The 22,164-nt window shown below is 41.4% G+C and overlaps 1 protein-coding gene and 1 long non-coding RNA gene across 3 annotated transcripts in view; one reads left to right on the plus strand and one right to left on the minus strand.

Moving 5' to 3' along the window:
• Positions 1–3,430, minus strand: part of LOC146431550 (uncharacterized) — a 69,592-nt gene extending 66,162 nt beyond the window's left edge. The window contains exons 1-2 of the long non-coding RNA XR_014854623.1: positions 3,324–3,430; positions 3,088–3,193 (exon numbers count right to left, since the gene is read on the minus strand). This is a non-coding gene — a long non-coding RNA (uncharacterized LOC146431550). The remainder of the gene's footprint in view (positions 1–3,087; positions 3,194–3,323) is intronic.
• The window catches only part of MDFIC2 (MyoD family inhibitor domain containing 2), a 43,115-nt gene extending 21,717 nt beyond the window's left edge, over positions 1–21,398 (plus strand). The window contains exons 3-5 of one of the 2 annotated variants that reach the window (XM_085072154.1): positions 11,988–12,056; positions 17,032–17,253; positions 20,773–21,398. In XM_085072154.1, coding sequence (XP_084928280.1) covers positions 11,988–12,056; positions 17,032–17,253; positions 20,773–21,032 — 551 coding nt within the window. In that variant the 3' untranslated portion in view covers positions 21,033–21,398. Of the gene's footprint in view, positions 1–11,862; positions 12,057–17,031; positions 17,254–20,772 lie in introns of those variants that run through there. The other variant, XM_085072153.1, reaches the window with a different exon arrangement.
• Positions 21,399–22,164: the final 766 nt, after the last annotated feature.

Here is a 22,164-nt window from a genome sequence, read left to right on the forward strand (position 1 = left end):
TTCTGTGGGAGTTTAGGCTGGGCTGAACACCTATCATACCTATCAGGTAGAGCTGGAAGGATGGACACACCCTAAGCTGGACATCTCTCATTAGAACAGGAGCATTTTTAAGTGCCTCTACCTGGCTGTGGATGCTTGAAAAGTCCAACTCCCAGACTGCTTTTCATCTGAAACCTCTTTATCAGTATTTCATACTAAACTACCATGCCAAATCTTTAGATGCCCTAAAAAAAAAACCCCTCAAATCTGCAGTCGTCCTAGAGCAGTTAGCAACACTCCTGTGATTCAGAAGCACACGGTGTGATGATAGTTTCAAGCTAAACTGTTATGACCAGCTAGTATGGAATATAAACAGGAACAGATGAGAAGAATACAGCCTCAACATTTGAGACAACAAAGAAAGAGTGAAATGATTGCTACATAAAAGACATTTCAAAGACCTCCCAGAAAAGCAGGCATAAAAATCCCCAATAAAAAGGCTCAGCAAGAAAACTGTCACACCCCCTAATCCTCAGCAGACTCTAACAAGATGTTCGCATGAGCCAGAGATTGTCTCCTTCCCCAGAAGACAAAAGACACAGAAATCAATACTGTCTAGCATAGGATTAGGAGGCAAGAGATAGATAAAAAGGATTCCTTAACCTTACAATTAGAAACCCCAACTCTCCAGCCAAAAAGATAATCAGAAACAGACTGCAAACCTGTGTCACAATAATTGCTGCATCTTTTACTCTTTGAAAACTGATATTTTCAGAAGATTTCTTTATAATTTATTGCCACCCCAAGAAAGGTTTTGATGGCCACTTAGCTACAGACAACTGCTGCTACCAAACCACAATTCAGCCCACATGGAAATAGAATTATTTTCCATTCTTTATGTTTTAACCACCTCCAACCAAGCAAAAATTATATTACCAATGCTTGCACCAACCTCCCAGTAAATTTTACCCCTAAAAGCAAAATGATATGCAATGCACTACTTCTAACAAATGATCAGCTTACTGTGCCCTGAACCAAACACTTACACAGATTCTTCATGCCAAACCTGGCATAAGCATGTGCTCTGATTAAAAAGGAAACAACTTAGTTGTTATAACAAGCGTCTTTAGCTTTATTTGGTATTACTAATGCTTTTAAACAGAAGGCAGGGTACTGGCAAGAGAGAAAAACAGACTTGAAGGGGGAGGAAACCTGCAGGCTGGAAAGAAGCTGCAGTCTCTGAGTCTGACCCTCCTGCTGTAGATAACGAGTGACCATAAACTGTGACAGCTGGAGAAGTTTGCTGCACAGAATTTTCAGACTCTTCCTGAAGCTCAGCAAGGCAACCACAAGACATTGACAATGACATTTACAAAGACTGTATTAACTTACAGCAATGGCTTCAGCACCAAAGCATATATGCTGAGGTACTATGTATTCCCACTTTATGGGGGTTAAATAGCACAAGCACTCCTTGAGGGACAGAATTTAGGCAGTCAGCACATCCAAAGTTATGAGCCTTTCCTGGTCTTCCTGGTGCCATCAGGAGAGGAAAAAATCAAATTATTTCCTTTTTCTCCAAGTGCAACACTTGTGATCCTACTGTCTACTGAACCTTAAATTTCCTGCCTTAAGCTAACTTTCCATGGTCTTGTTCTGTGCAAGTTAGACACTACCTCAGAGCTGCCTCATGTTCTGTGAGATGGCAGATGAAATAATCCCTGTAAGTAAACTACTTGAAACCACTTAGAAAGAGGTTGGCAGAGATGCAACTTAAACCATTGTCATTTGTCATGGAAAGACAAACAAATCACCCTTCCTAGAAGAATCATGGCTTGAAATAAACACATGGGAAAAGGCATGAATTTCTGTTCCCTTTTTAGCAAGCTCAAAGACAGCCTGAAGCTTGTCTTACACATTCTTGGAGAAAAAAAAGGAGAAATTTTATCTACAGATTTCCAAGCAAATTTTCTGGACCTGAGTCCAGACTGGGATAAGTAATTGCCTCAGTCCACCCCCAAAGGCTGTACCCAGCAGTTTACCAGACAGAGTAACCCAGGATGTGACTCAAACAGTGTGGGAGCAGAGGGCAGTGTGGTCTGCACGGTGGCAAAAGCAAATTAATCCCTTCCCAGACACACAGCTCCCCAGGGACTCCTCGACTTGCTTGTGGCAAAGTGTCAGAGGCTCACAAGCCTTTGCCTCCAAGCACACTTGTCCCCAGCCCACAGGAAGCTTCAGTGCTCTCCTGCTGGAATTGAGAGTTTGGGAATAGGACCCTACCTGTTATCTGATCATATTTTCCTCATTTTATAATGAGACAAGGTATTGGTTGGAATTATTACAAGCACAGTTTGAGAGTTACAAAGTAGGCTAGTATTTTCCACAATTTGCATTCAGATCAGGATTTACAAAACAAACTGAAAAACATTATTTTAGCGACACCTGTGTGGCACAAAATCCCACATCTATTGGGATTACAGTGCCACCCCAAAATTCAGTCATTTAGCTAAAACCTACATCTTCCCCTCCAAGCAGAGGAGAAAGGCACAGTGCTACAAATACCATCAAGTTTTCAGCTTTGCCATTGCTAGTGATTTTGAGATTCTCAGATGTCATGGTGGTGAAAGGCAGTGCAAAACCCATATATACCTAAAAAGGTGGGAAGCATTGCTATGCTGAAACAGAGAAATAAAGATGGGTGACCTAAACTTGAACTTTCAACATATCCTAAACACATGGTTTAGAAAACTAGACTAGGGTTATATTTGATAACTTAATCTGCTGGGTTCAAAAAGTCCAGCATCTTCATCTGTGCCGTTGGTAGGAGCAGGGATGTGATGAAGAATACAGTTCATTACCTGTGGTTACCTCAGTTGTGATCATTTTAATGAAGGTTTTGCATAACTAAGATTTTCATTTCCTTCTGGGAATCAGATTCAACACTTGATATGGTTTGCCCTGCACCCAAACATTTCCATCACCTTTAGAGGGCATTAGGATTGTCCCTCACAGACCAAGGCAGAGTCATTTCACTGGTCAGACACATGAAGACAACCCAGACATGAGCTACCAAAAAAAAGACAGCAAAAGACAAATTTTACTCACTCAGAAGCTCGGGGTTCAATGCTGTGTCAGTGAGTGAGGATCCTCAAGCAGTCTCTGCCCTTCTGGGTAACAAGTTGTGTCAGCTGTATGAAAATTGCTGTGTCCCCTGGGAAAACACAGAATTATAGAATCATTTAAGTTGAAAAGCACCTCCAAGATGGTCTCATTGAGAGGCCACAGGACACTAGATATTTAAAGGGTATCTCCCAACTTCTATTAAATTATTTTTAACATACTTGTGAAGTCAATCAGGGGACACAGCCCTGGAGAACTGCCATGATGTTGTTTGCCCCCTTTCCTCTATTTATCTGCTCAAGGAGAAGCAGGGCTCATGACCCTCTCCCCTCCCAGCTGAGGATTCTCATACCAATTAACACCATCTGAAAGCCATTAGAATGGGGAGATATGCCAATTTCTGTGCTTTCTACCCAGCTACTCCAGAAGTGGGTAATGCTTATCTGCTCCAATTACTTCTGAAAATGGCATTTGGAGAGTCCCAGCTGGAGCCAACCTGAGAGACCTTTCAGATTTTGGCAATGGCCCTCGGCAGTCCTCACCATGACCATTAATTGGGGTGTTGCTGATTAAAGGATGAATACACCAGGCTGGGCAGCACCCACAGGCTGGGCTCTTCCAGTAATCATGATCTGGCTGTGTTAGAAACCACATCCTCCCAAAATTTTAGAAAGCACAATGACCCCATTAAGACCTTTCTTAATGGGGCACACAAGAACCCATTGTTGCGATCAAAAACCCATGGATTCAGTACCTGATGGGGGCCTACAAGAGAGCTGGAAAGGGGCTTTTGACAGAGGCATGTAGTGATAGACAAGGGGGAATGGCTTAAATCTGAAACAGAGCAGGTTTAGACTAGATATTAGGAAGAAATTCTTTACTGTGAAGACAGCAAAGATATCTAGGTTTAGACTAGATATTAGGAAGAAATTCTTTACTGTGAAGACAGCAAGACATAGGCACTGGTTACCCAGAGTGGTAGTGGATGATCCATCCCTGGAAATATTCAAGACCAGGCTGGATGGAGATCTGAGCAACCTAGTCAGGTGGAAGGTGTTCCTGCCCATGGCAGAGGACTTGGAACAGGATGGTCTTTAAGGTCCCCTCCAACCCAAACCCTTCTGTGATTCTAATTGCACCACAAACACACATGATGCAAACTTCTATGCTGCTTAGAGGACACTGATGAGGTTTAGGTAGGCAAGGTCAAGATGTTAGCCTGCTCTGATAAAGCATGAGGAGGTAAATCATCCTGTGCAACTCAAGTCATTCAGATGGTACTTTTGGCATTTCCCCCCCCTCCCGCTTTTGTTCTGTCAGTCTGAAGAGAACAGCTCGTGTGATGTAATTTAGAATGGAGCTTTTTTAAAGCTTTCACTCAGGAAAAGCTTTGGGAGCTCTGGGGGTATAGCTTAGCTCCGAGAAATAGAAAGAAAGCAAGTTTGCATTGACAGCTTGATCCCAGAGAGAGGTGGCTGCCTGCTTGTCTAACAGGTCCTCTGGGTCTGGATGAGGCAGAGACAGAGGAGCAGTCATATTAAGTGAACGCGCACTGCCAGTGTTAAAGGAACAATTACCATTATTCTGCATAGTTCACTGTTTGCTACTGCTATTTCCTTCAATAAAACCTCTTTTCACTTGCCAATTGGAGCTTGTCATGTAACAATATTTCTTATGCACAATACACATACTAAAATGCCCCTGTGTTTTTAATACATTTATAGTTGTTAACAATAGCGGTACAGTGACAGAAAAAAACCCATACTTGCTTTGAATACAGAACAGATGGAAAAAAAGAACAAACCAGTGGTCCTGCTCTGAAGGATTAATGGGGGTTAGATTTTACCTAATCTGTGTTAAAACAGTGACACCTCTTCCATTTCTTTGGCCAGTTCTTCCTCTCAGGGCCTGGGCTGTGACCTCCTCGCTTGGAAGGGATTGTACAGCTGAGCCTTGTGCAAAATTTCAGTGATTGTTTTGATGTCAGGGAGTGTTGAGGAGAGGGTTGGGCTCACACCTGCCCCTGTGCCACTCCTGGGCCCTTGGCAAGCCCAGCCTGCTGAAGGTTGCCCAACAATCCTTGTTCATGGTGGGAGCTGTGCTACCATCCAGCAACACCTGAAACTCTGGTGTTCACTGCCCACCTCAGGCTAACAAAACTCCTTGTGAATACAGCTCGTGGTGAAGCAGGGCAAACAGACAGCTTTGGGGAGAATGGCATTTCCCCAGGGCTGTGGAGCCCTACAGCTCTCCTCCAAAAGCTCACACAATGAAGACATTGTGCTACTGCTGTGCCTGCCAGCTTCACAAAGCCAGGTGGAAATGACCGCAGCCAAAGTGCCACGGTGAGAAGGAATTACGTGTTTGCACTTCTGAGCAGGCTGAACCTCATATTTCATGCACCCAAAGGAACAAGCAGCTGTTCGGAAACCTTTGTAGCACAACCATGAAGGAAACTTTCTTCTGCCGTAAGATTCGTGTTTTCTAAGAATACTATTTTATTCAGAACAAGTTAATATACACAGGAAAAGACATCTTGAGTGTTCCTGACTCTCCTACACTATCCAGGAATAGTGATAGACTGTGAGTTTAAACACATTCTTCCACTGCACAGCGAGAGAAGTGTGTTTAATGCTGTGAGCAGAACACTTACCATGTTTGCCTTTGCCAGAGCAGGCAAGACTACACTGTTTTAAGAGTACTTATTACATACATAAGTAACAGTGGATGTCATCTGTCTGCCCCCAGAATAGACGTTCTGCATTTTCGGTGCAGGCAAAAAAAAAGGATTTGTGAAAAGATGTGCATAATGATACATCTTTTACTTCAGATATTGCTAATTGCTTTGTCTATGGCTTTTTTTGAGGAAAAGAGCAAAAAACCCAGAGAAGGCCACCATACTGGAGGCTGGTTTGGAGCCTGATCTGAGCTCCCTGGAATTCCTTTCGCTGACATCTGGTGATACAGGATCAAGCCCTTGCAAAGCTAAATAAATGTTTTTCTGCCATGGTCCAGCACAGGCTGTTCTGGAACACCTGGGGAGATGCTCAGATGGCAATAAGATTAATAATGGTTATTAGAGTGTGCAAGTCCAGCTCCCAGTTGTGTTCCAGCATGGCATGCAGGCAAGAGAGAAACAAATGGAAGTGTTTGCTAGGAGAGTCTTATAGAAGACCCGAGAATCTCAAAGATTGCCACTCACCATTGGGTTCAAATCAAAGAAAAGCTTTTATACCTTATTAGAAGACACAGGTGGTTGTAGCCATTTATTATCATGTGTCAATTTACCACCTGTAGAGCTCCAAGGACTATCTGTGAGAAATGCTGCATCTTCTGTGATTTGCAGCTCTATTTCACAGGGTTTAAAATGTTTGGATGTATTTTGGTTTTGATGGTGTTAATATATGTGGTTTTGTTGGTGTTTCCCGCATCCCAAATGAAAACGCTGACAGTCTCAGAGCTGCTCTGACATTATGCTGTGCAAGGATATCTGTGTGACCATAACTCTGTGTAATGCCTGCTTTGGGAATAAACCCTTGGCTCATAACTTTGGTGTCATTCAGAAAGCGGCACAGTTGTCAAGGACCTTGGGACATGACAAGGAAGACACTGTGCTGTCTTTTCATTGGAAAGTTCACAAATTCTGCCTAGAGATCCCTCTCATATTTTCACTTTTCAATATATAGTGCTTACCAAAAATAAAACTGAGAATTTTAAGTGCTTTCCAAATTTAATGACACAGTTTTACATGGAAAAAAAAATCTTTTGTAATAGACTCAGCATTTTCTGTTTTACATTACATATAAATTTCCCCAACTAAAAAGTGAATAATTATACAAGGATGTCCATGGGTGAGACCTACCTTTAGTTACTGTGCCAACATATTAAATAAAGCCCCGTCCACTTCTGGCGACTCTGCTCTGGTTAGGATTTTGTTCCTGAAACTTGATTATATTGGCAGTCAATCTTAACCTCATTGTGGGCTCTGTCATTAACCATGAGAGGAAGGAAGGAAGAACGAATTAATGCAGCAGTGACTTCGAGGCAACAACAACAATAACAATAATAATGTTTGTTTTTTCCATACTTTGAAAACAACAAAATTAATTCAGATGAGACAATACATCAAAACCTCCAGTTTCACACTGTGCAGTGAGGAATAAAGGGAATTTGAGAGGTTTGAGTTAATCCTGCAAAACAACAAGCAGCTGCCCACGAGCTCTGGGATGGACCTGCCCCAGCACCCATTATGGGGTGTGCAGGCAGCCCCATCAGAGGGTGGCCTCTGGGGCTCTGTGAGGTGCTGTGCATCCCAAATCCCAGCCCTGGGAAGAGGACAGGAACTGGCATAGCCATATGATGGCTGTGGTGACCTACTGACATTAATAAAAACTAACATTGCCAAGCACTTCTCTTGGAGGGGGAAGGACAGGGCTCTGTGGTTTCAGTTCAGTTTGTGACTTACCTGCTCTGAGTTTTTTTAATTATTCCTTTTAGCAAATGTCACCAGAGTGCAGTCTTGAAACAGAAGGAAGGGAAGAAAAGAATATGGGAAGCAGACTTTAGCTTCCTTTACAACCCTTTTTAAGGCTGTTGCATATAATAGGGCCACCATGAACCTACATGGTCCTCCCCATCCCTGGAGTGCTCAGGTTCAATGGGCATTGGAGCAACCTGGTCTAGTGGAAAATGTCCCTGGCCACGGTGGGTGGGTGGAACTGGATGGCCTTTCAGTCCCTTCCAACCCAAACCACTCTATAATTCCATAAGACAAAAAAAAAAAAAAAATCCAGTCTGGGGTTTAAATACAACTTCAGGTATTGCCATTCCATCTCAGAGACTCCCAGAGAGGATGATCTCTTTCAAGACCTGCTGGAATAGCAACAGGGTGCCAGGATGCTCTGATCATAAAATTCAAAACAGGCAAAATATTTAAAAAATAAAACCTAACAGCAAGAAGCGTGTGAAATACCACGAGATTCTGCTGCTCCCTGGACTAACCCCAATTCCTGTGATGGATTTATTTCATGGAAGTAATTTCATACAGTCACAACAGCCAGGACAGAAATACAGACCTAAAGAAAAACCTGATAGGGAAAGAAAACAGTGGCTGAAGGGGAGTTTGGGAGATCCAATCTACAAACAAGTCCTGGGGGCTCTCATAAGGCTCTCCTGAGGGACACACAGCTATATCCCACATCCAGCCCCACAGGTTTCAGGGATTGCCTTGCCTGTTGGCCAGCTGAGGTTGTGTTTCTGCTGCAGTCAACACTTGATACCACAGCTGTGAGGTCCCTGTGAAAATACAGTGATTTATCTCGGTGCTTATCAGCCAAAGGCTCCCAAGGAACTCACACCAAGCTCTGACAGGGAGAGCTCTGGGCAAACCCCTGCAAACCCCCAGGGAACACACTGTGAATTTTGCTATTGTGGTCATTTAGGGTGTGAATGATGTCCAGCCTTTCATGTAGATGATGATGTCTGATGCAACAGGGACTTTGGACTTTGCACATAAAAACCTTTTCATGAAGTGTTTGGTCCCCCCTCTTGCAAAGTCAATACAACCCGAAGGTGTAAGAGAACAGCATAAAATTCACACTGATCCCTTCAATTCTTTTTTAAGCATCCTTAAATCCAGCTTTCTTTTTTCCTGCTATACATCTTACTTTTTATAGTTAAAGGTAATTTTAAAGCAAAAAAGAACATAAACAATATACACTGACTCTTGACACTCCATTGCTTTCTTAAACTAGAATAATAAAAATTTGCAAATGAACAAAAGAGTGGGAGGAAGATATCTGATTTACAATGTTTTTGAGATAAAGAACACTATAAAAAAAGATCAATGTGAATAATAAAGCATTGTTAACTGAGTCATGACATTTCTATTCTCAGTGAAGATTTGAACAGTAGAGCTCTGCAAATGAGCACCTTGTGCCATTTTCAAAGTGGGAGGAAGACATATAATTATAATTTTTAAAGTGAAGAGAATTAAAAAAAAATCTCTGTGCAAAAGTTTATTGAAAAACATATCGACATATCAATATGACATAAATTACTTTAATTTTATTAAACTGGGTGGGGGGAAAACCTCTTTTTGAAGACTGGCTGCAGAAAGCATTCCTTGAAAAGAATTTTCTTTATTAAAAACTCTTTTGCTAAGATGAAACAGCACTGAATGTCAGCACTACCGTATATTTATTCTGTAACTCTTCCAACAGCCGAGATCTATAAAAGAAACATATTTTCAAAACAGTTTTAACCTCCATTGTCTTGATCATTCGTATTAACATTTTTCATGTCACCTATTGAAATCCCTTAAAGGAACCTTTTATTCAGTCAAAATTAATGAAGCCGTTTTCTTCAACAGCCTCCAAAAAGTAAAAAGGACATAATGTTGTGCATTTTATTTGACATACGTTTTCTGCCATTTCACTTATTTGTGTGATGAGAGCAATACTTCATATTTATGCTATCAAATCTGCAGAGAAAAGTGATTTTGAGAGAGAAGGAAACCAACTCTGCTCTTGCTGTGTGTGCAATTTAAATCCACAGCAAAAATACAGCATTGATCAGATTACTCCAATTGAGTCATTTAGTGCTTTGGCATTCCTGAAGTTAAGGCCCAGCTGTGAAATCATAGTTGGGGCCAAACATTGCTGTTAGGTGAGTGCACATGGCTCCCATTTTCTTCAAAGGGAATGACACACATGGCCAATATTTAGCTTTCACCTCTTCCATTCTTCAGCTAGCAAAGCCAGAACCAATGGAGTATATGCAGGCAATTTAACAGAATTAAGAATACAATCAAGATTTTCCAGGACTTACTGGTGATTTGGGATATATAACTCAATACACCTCAAAACGCAGATGCTCAGCATATTCTGAAAATCAGGCCATCTCGAATGTCTTGCTTTAAGCAGGTAAAATCATAAATTACTCTGAGTATTTTGGCCATTGGATCCTAACAAACTGGGTGTAGTGCACCTCTTCAAAATCATAAGCTCCAGTTTCTGGCTTGGCTGGGATGCCTGGGAGAATTAAAACATCCCAACACATTTTTGGTCTTGTGTTTGAACACAATTCTCCCCTGCCATTACCATTGTGGGATTTGAACACAGTGCAGGTGCCCCTCTGCAGCAGGTGACCCCTAGGGAAAATCCAAGTCCTGGCTCTGCTGGTCCCCTGGGATGGACTTGGATGCTGGAAGAGTTTGCAGCCTAAGTGCCACAGAGAGAGAGAAAGGATTAATCCCAAAACCTAGCTGCCCCATGCTGCATGCAGATCTTCATTTCAACTCAAGGTCAAGTGGAAAACTTTTCTACCATCCTTGCTGACTCTCCTCTTCACTTTCTCCTGACTCCATCTGTTCCTCACCCATCTCCTTCGTTCCGCACTCGCCTCCCTCTTCTTCCTGTGTCCATCTGTTCCCTCCTTCCTCAACACAAGTTGGGGAAGGGAAGTAAATTCAGTCATTCACTGAACAGATTTCAAGATGAACCCCCTCCCTCTCCAGTTCTAACTTCATTCATCATGGTAAAAATCATAATGAATAGAAATGTTGAAGGTGAAAATTTATTAGGGATTGTGTTGCTTTCTTATATGAAAAGCAGTTAAAGCGGCATATAAACATTGGCTTCATTCATTTTTTCTTAATATATGGTATAATTAGTGAGAAATATTAGTGGAAGTGCTTGCTATGCAGTCCATCAACACATGCCTGTCAGAGCTTAGGATCTGGGCCAAAAGTTTTTGCCAGTCCTGTGATAGATTTATAATAAGCCTATAGAAGGCTTTACAGTTAGCTGGGTCACTAATTCATGAAGTTAAAACGTATGCAATGAGGTCAAAAATTCACTATTGATAAAATACCCCCTCCCGGGATTGCACCATTAGCTTTGTTACTGCAACAGCAAAATAAAGTAAACCCAAAGCTCCTGTGAATTACCAGTCCATCATCGTAAATCAGTAACGAAGCACTTGCGCGAGTTCATGATGTCATCCGAAGCCCGAGATATTTATAGCCTTGTGTACTATTTCCTGTTTCCTTACGACAAAAATAAACAGTCTCCAAATCCCCTGCATCCTTATGCCTGAGCTCAGCAGAATGCAATGGGCACGAAAGTCGGAAAGCCTTGGTGATATATCGGTCTGGAGCAGCTCCCTCTGATGCGCTGCGGCGCCTGTGTTCCCTCCTGCCTCTCCCATGTGGGCCACAGCAGCTCCCATGGAATTTGCTCCATCTGCTGCACTCCCTGCCCGGATAGTCCCACACCCCCTCCTGCTCTGCCTCCCCGACACTTGGAGAGAGGAGGAAAGAAGATTTAAGCCTCCGAGCTTTAGGCACGGAGTGAACGGTCTGGCGAGCACAGCCGAGGTGGAGGAGATTGGCATTGCTCCATGGGAACCTTGGGCATCTTGTCCACCAAGACTGCCAAGCCATGGAGGCTGGGGCTTGGGCTTAAATTTCCTCTCTTCTCCTTTGCTGATGATTTGGGAACCTCATCTAAGGTTTCTGGGATGTTTGGGCATGGATGATGCCCCACATTTCATCGCAGATCTCCCAGCCCTCACATTTTCTATACCTACATGAATTGCTGTGTATGCTGGTGATCTTCCTCTCTTCTCAAGTGAAACTTTCTCTCTTAGCAATTTGTTTTATATTTGGCCTCCTTTCCTGCAATGAGACAGAGGGTAACACACAGCACACCATCCCATGTAACCTCCCTCTGCAAGGAAGTTCAGTTGCTTCTGTTTGACCTCAGAGCAGCAACTCCTGAAGTCAATGACTGTCACTAAGTGGCTCAAGGTGATAACTGTGCCAAACCACATTTATTTGACATTTATCCCTCTTCAATTTTGTTTTTTTATTTTTCTCCACCAAGACCGTCGCACCAGCTCCCTGCCTCTCCTGGCCCTCCCTGGGGTGACACCGAGCAGTGAGGACCATCCAGGTAAGCTGCTGGCCCTGTGCATGTGTCACTCCCACCCTGGCAGACAATTACATCCTTTAAATTAGCAAGAAAAAGTGTTTTGTTTTTCTTTTCACTTTTTCTTTTCACTTTTTCTTTTTTGAACCATTGCCATCAAACCCCGAGGTTTGGGTTTCTCTCTCCTGTGAGCCTTTTCAAACCAAGTGAGCTCAGATCAAGCCTTCATCCATACAAGTTTTCATCCATCGGGTCTGATGTAGCTCTGCCTGTGTCACCTCAGGACTGAACAGACATGGCACACAGCTCTCCCAGTGATGAGCATGTGATACATTAACCAGACAGGTAGTGACAGCAGCGCTGGGGATAACGAATGGCAGGGAGAGAAGCCGGGCGTTCCTTCGGCTCTTTCGCTGCACTGATACACCCAGATGCCTCCAGGGGAAATTAAAAAGTTACAGGTCCTAAACTGCTAGTTTTCCACACAGTTTAGCATTAACCCTTGGGACTCCTTGCCAGAGGGGTGTGAGGCAAAGGGCCACTGCCAGGACAGATTGGGAACAAATGCCAGCGTTGAGTAGAGCCACAGGATGCCTCATCCTTTGCTTGTAAGGCATGGATGAGCCCTTGGAGGGTCAGAGATCAATTCTCCTTCTCTTCAGTGGAATCTCTCCTTGAGCAGTTGCTCCAAGAGCTGCTTTGGATTTCCTGCATTGCTGCAGTCCTTGTCCAGCAGAACAAAGCACCTCTTAAACCCACTGTCCCTTATCAAAAATGGGCTCAGAGCCCTTGTATGCCTCTGTATAAAATCTAATTTCAGAAGCATGTAGGGAAACTGCAGACTACAGTTCTCCAGGACAGCAAGACTGGTTTATGCCTAAAGCCAATGAAGAGAAATAAAGGTCAGGGGACAAACTGCAAATGCCAGTCTTGGTATCACTGCTCCTCCCTATTAACTAGCGGGATCTGGGGCTGGCATCAGTGGAAAGTAAGAGATTTACTTCGTGGTTTCATGAATTTAGACACTGTACTAAGCCATCTGAATCGCCCAGCTCCAAAAAGAAAAAGGAGAAAGAAATTCCATGTGAGTATTGAGACTATCTTTAATACAAACATGGGTGAACGATCCCAGTCTTCTACTGCAACAGCCGAGGCAAGTCCCAGCTTCCCCGTGTGAGGAAGAAAGTTGCTACTTCATACTATTTAAAAATGGCACATTGTGGGGGTGTACCTTTAGCAGCCTCTGCCTAACAGTCTAACACTGAATAATCTGAGATTTCTTCATCATGATACACTTATTTTTCCCTATAAGTTCACTTCAGTGGTTGATTTCTACATGTTAAAAACACAGACATATGTGGACATCTGAAGTTCAACACAGGCTCTTAAAAGAGAGTCGCAAAATTTGACCCTCTACATCTCTAATTGTAATTTAATTTTTTTTAAATATTCTCCTTTAACGGTAACCATAAATACTATCAGTGGTATGTAATATATTTTTGAAGCTTGGCTCCATCTATTTGTTCCAAACTCTCAACATACTACTGTTCCATCCAGCAACAAACTATAACAGAAAGAAAAAAAAGCGCCAACCACCTTTTTTTTTTCCTGCTGGCCTAGCACAATCTTTATTTCTTCAGACACTTTGTGCAAACATTAAATTGATAAAAGACATAATGTAGATGGACCCACAGCTGAACTGAAGGTAATTGCATAAAAATGAAATGGAGACCTATAATTGTACACTGCTTTAGCCTCTCCCGCAGTGTTTTCTGGAAGCAAGGATCTCGCTTGTCATAGCAAGTTGCTTGTTACAGTGATTGCATGAAGACTTGATCTAGCTGTGCAAGACAAGTATAACATTACTGAAAGGGAGCTTTTCAAACTAAGAGTCTGACACTAAAATGTACTGTATTTTCCAAGATGTAGTGTGCTTTAACAAACAGAAGAGTCCTTGAGTGACAGCTTTTGTTACCCTTTTGTTTGATGGTGCTGTATTGAAAAATTCAGGTTATGTCTATGCCTTTCTATTTCTGGTTTTGATTTCTCTTCAACAGCACTTCAAGAATAAAAATTGACTCAAAGTATGAATAGTAGAAGTCGGTGGATACAGTAAATGTTAGTCTGGCATTTACTGATTACTTCTGTCTGACTTTTTTTTCAGTCTGGCTTCTTGAATGCTTAAATGCACTCCGTGGGCCATTGTATTGTTGCAGAATTGGGGAACTCAACAGATACACTGTGAATTAAAACATATCAAGTTTAGATTTTTGGGCAAATGTTGAAAGTGGAAAATTATAGTTATTCTTGCCTAAGCCTTTCGATCTGATCCATCTGTATCCAAAAGCTCAGCCTGTGTGTAGCTCTCAGTGTGGACAAACAGGATCCATTTGTAATATTGGCACCTGAATAACAGGTGGGGCTTGTGTCTTTTGGACTCACAAATCAATTATCATCCAATAAATCCAATGCATAAGTGGGACATTGCTTCCTCTTGAGCTCTGCTGCTTCAACTAGCACAACTTTTCCTGGAGATGGTTCATTATTGAATGAAAGTGCTGGAAAACTTATGGAATGTCATTGATTTATAAACACTGGAAAACAGTCATTACTGTACATGTAAGGACATCCAAAACACATGAGTTTTCCCATTTTGGGCTGAAGAAGCTGGCCAAGAAGTCAGAGAGGAAAAAAAAATAAAGCTATATTTGCTAACTCTGGGGAGAAAACCATCAACAAATCATTACAGATGGGCAAACCCAGACATGCACAGTCCAGGATGCTGATTTCCTATGACCAGGGCTACAACCTCAGGGGAGAACTGCTGTGCTTTGCACTTCTGGGTCACACCCAGCAGAGCCACTGCCTGTCCTGCCCTTCCCATCTTGCCTGTGGCTTTCCTGCATCACAATGCTCACAAAACCTGACAGTTTTAGGTTTCTGAGGCTCCTCTCTGTGCCACTGCTCTCTTACTGCCTCCATCCCATCATTCCCTCCCTGCCCGAGGCCAACCTGTAAACTCTTCAGGACAGGCAATTCCACATTTCCATCACAATAGACTTTGTTGTCATTATGACTTCAAAATCAAGACAAACCTCTGCCAACACACAATTTTAAAGCAGTGATTTAAAGTTAAAATGAAAATTATAGCCTAGTTCTTATGCTTATCTTATCCCAAGGTCTCACTCTAATAACCTCTACTCAGCTTTTCTGTTTCTACATATTTCACCAGATAAAAATGATCTGAAATGGCATGAAACCCGACTATGAGCAGAAATTTAAATGAATTGTTCATTCATCCTGTAAGTGAATGGAATTACAGAAATCATAGAAAAATTAGCTTGGAATGGACTTCAAGAATCACCTTGTTTGGCCTCTGTCACAAACCCACAGTAAGATCAGGTTGCTGGGGTCCATGTCCAGCTGAGCTCTTCACACAACCACAGCCTTGCTGGGGTCTGCTCTGGTGCTTTACACCTCCCACGATGAGGAATTCATTCCCTAGGCAATTCCAATTGCCCTCACTTCAGCTTCTGGCAGTGACTTCTCATCCTTTTGCCTCTGAGCACTACTGGGAGGAGTTGGGAGCATGAGCTTCTCCATTGCCCTGGCTCTGAAGGGGAACACAGCATCCAGCACCATTCTTTGCCTTCTCCTCCAGGCCAGCCAAGCCCAGCTCCCTCAGCTTCTGCTCATGCACAAGGTCTTCCAGACCCCTCACTGCTTCAGAACCCTTCACTGGACTTGCTCCAGATACCACTTAGCCCTCAAATCCTTGCTTGTCCCCTCTTCAAGCCTTATGGTCCCAGTAGTTTTTCACTTACCCTGCAATGCATCCATTCCATCCACATTTCCTCCTCTTGGCTGTGAGGATTCTGAGGGGGACAACTTCAGTCTCATCAAGGTTTCACTCTCTGTCAGCCTTTCTTTGGCTTTTCTTTAGTATATGTCAGAAGCCAAAGGTACCTAAAAACCAAGAGATATGCAGGGTGTCTCTTTAGGCTCCTTGCAGCCAAGTGCAGATGAACCACTTTAGAGCACTTAGTGTTCCTCTCAGAAAGTAGCATTTGCAAAACTGAGGTGTTTGTAAAGATTGATTTTCTGTATATAGCTCAAGAGCAAGCATATCACAAGATTTAAGTAAGATAAAAAGTGAGGCTGTTCTTGATGTGAGGTGCAGGAGTTAATCAGCTGTAGATAAGAACTGATAAGGTTTTATCATCCCCACCATGGAGAGAATGACTGTGTTTCTTTGCCTCTTGATCTCTTTAGAGAGTGAGTGAAACTATATATCAACCCGTGTTTATCTGTGCCTGAGAAGTTCTTCAAGAATAAATTGAACTCAGAACTATTCTTAACCTTTCCCCTAGTTGGGGCTTAAAATTAAGCTCTCTCTCTGGTTTTTGAGCTGCCTCTCTGGCACGCTGACAGCATGTGAAGTATCCCATCTCCTAGTTGACTTCCAGGCCAACAACGCAAGTGGGGATGAAGTTATGAAATAAGGAATCTGGATGTTAAACAGACACCATCTGGCTTTCTTTGCTACAAGATTATGAGCCATGGTGAGCTGGCACATCTGCATCCAGGTACCACCTACATGCACATTGTTGGCTTGTAAATTTAGGGAAACAAAGCTGCAGCTGAAAAATAACAAGGTAATTGTTTTGCCTTCTTTTATGTCACAAATTGAAGTTAGGATATCACACTCGAAATAGATGTCAACTGAGGCAATAGCTCTGTTTTCTCTCCAAACCTGATCCCACCCACTGGAAGTGAATTATTACTTAGTCTCTAAGTCCTTTGGGTTTAAGAGAAAACCTTAGAAGGCAAGTTCACAAATACCTTTACTATGAATAAACCTCTGTAAAGAGACTGAAATCATTAGGTAGGAAGGGTTAGGGCTTGGAAGTAAACAACTGTAGGTTTGAAAATTCTGCATATGTTATTCTTTCAGATCTCTGCCTTGGTATCACAGTCTTTTTTTCCCTAATCCCACCAGATAACCAGCTTACAAATGAAAAACACACAGATGAAAAGCCTATGAAAGGTATTGTTATGAGTTCTGTCGCAGAATTCAGCATCACAGACGCTTCATCAAAGGGTACCAAAAATGAGAAGAAATTGTCAGATGCGAGCAGATCATCCATTGCTTCCCTGGAGAAATGCAGAGAATTCACTTATATTGAAGATGATGCATCAGTACATCAGAGAGACAGTGACGGTATGTTTTATAAAACAGATCACATTTGAGCTGATTTCTAAATAATGCCCACTGTAAAAGAACTATGTATATCCAACTTGAAATAAAATGTTGAACAGGAGGTTCAAGAACATCGCCAACAGCAATGTTAAGTTGCCCTGCAGACATTTGTGTGATAGATGAGAATTTCTAGAAGATGATCTTAAATTGTCAGTGATATTAAAGTCATAGAAGAGGAGCTTAGATCCTATTGTGCCACAGAGCATTTGTACTTTAGCAATGAGTGTTTGCACAGAGGCACCAGTGTCAGTATCAGATAAATGCTATTCCTGGTTATTCCAGTGGATGTTGAAAAAAAGCTCTGTGAAGTATTTTAGAAGTTTCTTATGAGTGCCTTTTGCAATAATGGATTAGTGTGTTATATCCAATGGAGCTGGGATCTATTGTGCATATCATTTAACAATTCCTAAATTAAGCATTTCTAAATACAGACCATCACGATAAAGTGCCATGTTCTCCAGGAATCATTAACATCTCTATTGTGTCACTGATCTTTATAAAAGGGATGTCTCTGATACATCTGTTGGAATACACTCAATTTCAAGGAAGAAGCTGAAGAATTTATTTTATTTAGAGGACTTGTCCTCTTGTCCAGACTCTCTATATTTGTGAGTTTGAGGACTATCTCAACCATTACTGGCACACAGGTGTGTACCATGTGATGCAAACAACAGATTTCATACTCCTTAGAAAAGCTAAACGTGAAGGAAATTAACAACAAAAAAGAAAAAACCCAATCTGTGCTCAATTAATAATGTTAAGGGCTGGATAGAAGCCAAGAAAACCAAAGGAAGCCAGATTTGTGGTTGTCACTGCATACTCAGCTCCCTCCTCTCTGACAACTTACTGCTTATTCCACATGCAAGAGGCCAAATCCTGTTTGCTGGTGCTTGGAGAACCTCTGAAGGCAGATCAATAGGTGAGGATATTGGTGATTATTTTGTTCCCTGTGCTCAGAGAAGAGAAATCCAAAGCTCTTGGGGCTCACCAAGGATGACCAATGCAGCTTCAGCAACTTGGACCAGGGTTGTTCAGAGCATCATCTGTGTGAGCAGATGCCACCAAACAAGAGCAGGAAAACTTAGAGATGAGGCATGCTAGAAGGAATTATTATAAATTCTTCTTTTGTGCTAATTAATCTAGTAATGTAGAGAACGAGAGCTGAGGTCATTGTTCTCACTGAGATAAATGCAGTAATGCCGTTTGGCAAACAGCAGGGAAAACAGAGGGGAAAACAAGAGATTGCATCTTCTTTTATGCAGTTTGTGGCTAATTTATTTTCAAATATATAAATGAATGCATAGGAATGGATGTCTAATTGCTAATATCTATTATTTATATACATTACCCCACTTAAAACAGGACCAAAAAGCCTCACACATGCAGATTTTTTGAAATGTGTTACATCCATTATCACAGTTCATGGTGTGTGCTCTGATGGGAATTTAAAAGCATCTTTACTGCACATCACAGAGTCTGTGCTGAAACATTACTTTATTATTAAAATCTTGTGCTTTTTGTGTGCTCTCTTTCCTGGATGAAGCCCTAAGAATTGTATCTATTCTCTCCAGATTACATAAGCACCATTATGGTTAACACATTCGGGGAAAAAAACTGTTATTAAAAAAATGGATCTTTGGAGAGGGAGAAAAAAAAATTGCCAAATCCTTAATTAAGACATAATTTTGAATTCTGTCTCTCACATCTATGTATAGGAAGGAAATTTCATAAACATAAGAGATCTAAAAAGAATAGTCTTAATTACACCAAGGACTGCTGGATAAAACGATTACATTTTCTACAGTGTAAATTTCATACAATTAAATGCAGTGGTGTCACCTTATTAAATGTTTCAATTTTATAATTATTTCAGTTCATTTAGTTAGAAAAAAATATATGCATGAATTTACTAAGTATCACCAAAATCTAGTCATTCTTATTCGACAGCACTGACTTAGAAGTTAGTTGTGCTTGTCTGAACCTAAATAGATCTTGACATATTTAAATAAGTATTAAAATTGATAACATTGGTGATGATATGCCACTTAGAAAGAAGTTCAATCATGTGCTATTTGTTCTTGCTACCTGCTTTAACTGCCTTTTTTTTTTTTAATAAAGGAGCTGGAATGATTTTTTCAAATTTTGTTTTTCATCAAGAAAGCTTTCTAAAAAAAAAACAAAAAAAATGCATAATTCTGGAAACTTCCTGGCAGTGAACTCAATGCTACGTGAGATAGAAAATGCCACAACAGAACCAATGCAGTTGAATGAGTTCACAGTTAGTCATCCTAGGGCAAGAAATGTGGTTATAACCATATGCTTTCCTGAAAGAACCAATGAAAAGACATTCATATTGTTGAAGGCATTTTTCCTTTCCAAAAACAAAAAGGGGAAAAAAAAAAAAGGAAAGGTCTGGGTCTGTGCTCCAACTGGATTCACACAGTTGGAATCTCACACTTGCTGCACCCAAGCAGCCTCCCCAGATGCTGGAGGCTGAGGGGTGGGGAGTAAATTAGTTGATTTTTGGAGGGAACAAACACAGCAGAGTTTTAGTCACAGTGACCAAGTTTTCAGGAATATTCACTGGCTCCAGGCACACATCCTACATGATCTATTTTCCAAACTTTTGACTCCTTTGAAAAATTGACATTTGTGAACGAAAAGGTGAGAACCCCATTTGGTGGGGAATTTGCAGGACTCTGGGCTGAGACTTGACCAGCACTTTGCCCTCTCTGAAGGCTTTTCTCCAGACCTGCTCTCCCTCCCTGTCCTTGGTAGTCATTAAAGATTATTAAACTCTTGTGAAAATGAAAATAAACTCCAGTGTCACCTGTCCTGGTGTCATGGTTTAATCCCAGGCAGCAACTCAACCCCACACATCCCCTCACTCACTGCCCCTCTGCAGAATGGGGGAATCAGAAGGGAGAAAGGAAGAAAACTCATGGACAGAAAAGGAATATAAGAATAATTATTATAATAATATTTATAGTGATAAAATAATTAGAATATACAAAACAAGGGATACACATTGAAATTGCTCACCACTCACCATCTGATGTCCAGGCAATTATCTGAGCAGAAAATTATCATTTTCTCCCTAATTTATATTGATGCCATGTGGTCAGGAATATCCTTCTAGCCAGTTGGGGTCAGCTGTCCTGGCTGTGTCCCCTCCCAGCTTCTTGTGCCTCTCCAGCCTCCTTGCTGTCTGTGCATGAGAAGTTAAAATTTGATTTAAAGGTCTTATTCTTCTGGATTTCACTACCACAGAATATTTCCATTCAAATGTTTTCCATGCAGCTGTTGTTTTTTTCCAGAACAAACATAGAAAATAAACTTTTCATTTGTCTCTATGGAAGCAGTCACCATCAATGTATTTTTAGCCCACCCCTCTCCCTTCTGTGTAGCCACACTGCCCTAAACCTGAGTAATCCCAGCTCAGCCTTGTTCTTACATCTCCCTGCTTTTCCTTTCTCTTAGATGAATGCGCAACACTTATCCTGGCCTGCTTGTTCTGCCAGTTTTGGGACTTTCTTATAATGCTGCCTGATACCTGTGAACACTGGCTGATAGATACCTGTTGTCCATCCAATAGATATTACCAGACCTCTGATGAAGACCACGGCAACAACGACTGCAACTGTGACTGTGACATTGATTGCAGCCTCTTTGAGTCCTGCCATGAGACTGGGGAGTGCCTGGAGCTCGCCATGGAGATTTCAGAAGTCTGCTATCGCTAATAGGAAAATTATTGGCAAAATTCCTCAAATCTGCCTGACAGATTACAAAGGAGATTTTTTTTTTTTTTAATAATAATCATTGCCAGAAGTTTTGCCAATGAGGACTATGTGCATCTCGCTGCTCCCTGGCTGGAGGTCTCTATATCTGTACCGTTCTGGTGGTGTGATTTCACAAGCTGCTGAAACCAATAAAGGACAAAAAAGGGTCGTCTCTGCCATAGGTGACAACAGAATTCCTAAGTGCCAAGCCTGCTCGATGCTTTTCCCACTGTCAATCCAAGGCTTTTATAAACCCTTAATTGCTTTAAACATGGATTTCCCCATTCATAAACACAGAACCAATTAGGACATTATTTTAGGACTGATATATATGTTAGTTCATCTTCATAATGGACCCATATCTAAACATGTATTACACATTGTTGGCTCTTCTTAATAATTTATGATATAGCATCATTTTATAATTAAAAATTTATTTATTCAATCTCTTAAAACACTCTTATAAGCCCAGTATAGGTAGAAAAAAAATTAAATTAATTAGAAACCATGCTAGTGGTAATTACAGCAAATGTCACTAAAAATCTCCAGTGAATTTTGTGGAGGAAGCATTTTCACAGGGTAAGGCAATTCGACAGTGTATTAACGTGCTGGCCCATGGTTATGTAATAACAGGTTATGCCTATTGTTCATTAGTTATAGGAAAGGGCTCCTCGAGTGTAATTAGCCTAAATGGGAATTGACTGCACACTTCCAGGGGAGAATAACCCCTTTGGTAGCCAGTAACTCCTTTGCTTGATTTTCATTTGTAAGACTTCTGCAAGAAACAGAATTTTGCCACGTATTCTAGTACAAACAGGCATCTCCACCTGTACACAAAAGATTACAAAATGACAGTATCTATCCTGGTGGTGCTTTCAAACTCCCTCTATCTCTTTACTGATGGCAGGTCTGATTAATAAAAAGGAAATACATGTTGCACGTTGCACATATGACAACAAAAGCATGTAAATTCAGCTGCCTGAGGGTGCAGAACACAGGTATTAAGCACAGAGGAAAATACAGAGTTGCTTGCTCACATTAGATATTTACAGACTAACACCAATGTCAGTGTTTGCTTTGTATAAGCATAAAA

The sequence above is a fragment of the Lichenostomus cassidix genome, chromosome 12 (assembly GCF_008360975.1).
Source record: "Lichenostomus cassidix isolate B80296 chromosome 12, HeHo_3.0, whole genome shotgun sequence".
In the NCBI taxonomy this organism is placed as follows: domain Eukaryota; kingdom Metazoa; phylum Chordata; class Aves; order Passeriformes; family Meliphagidae; genus Lichenostomus; species Lichenostomus cassidix.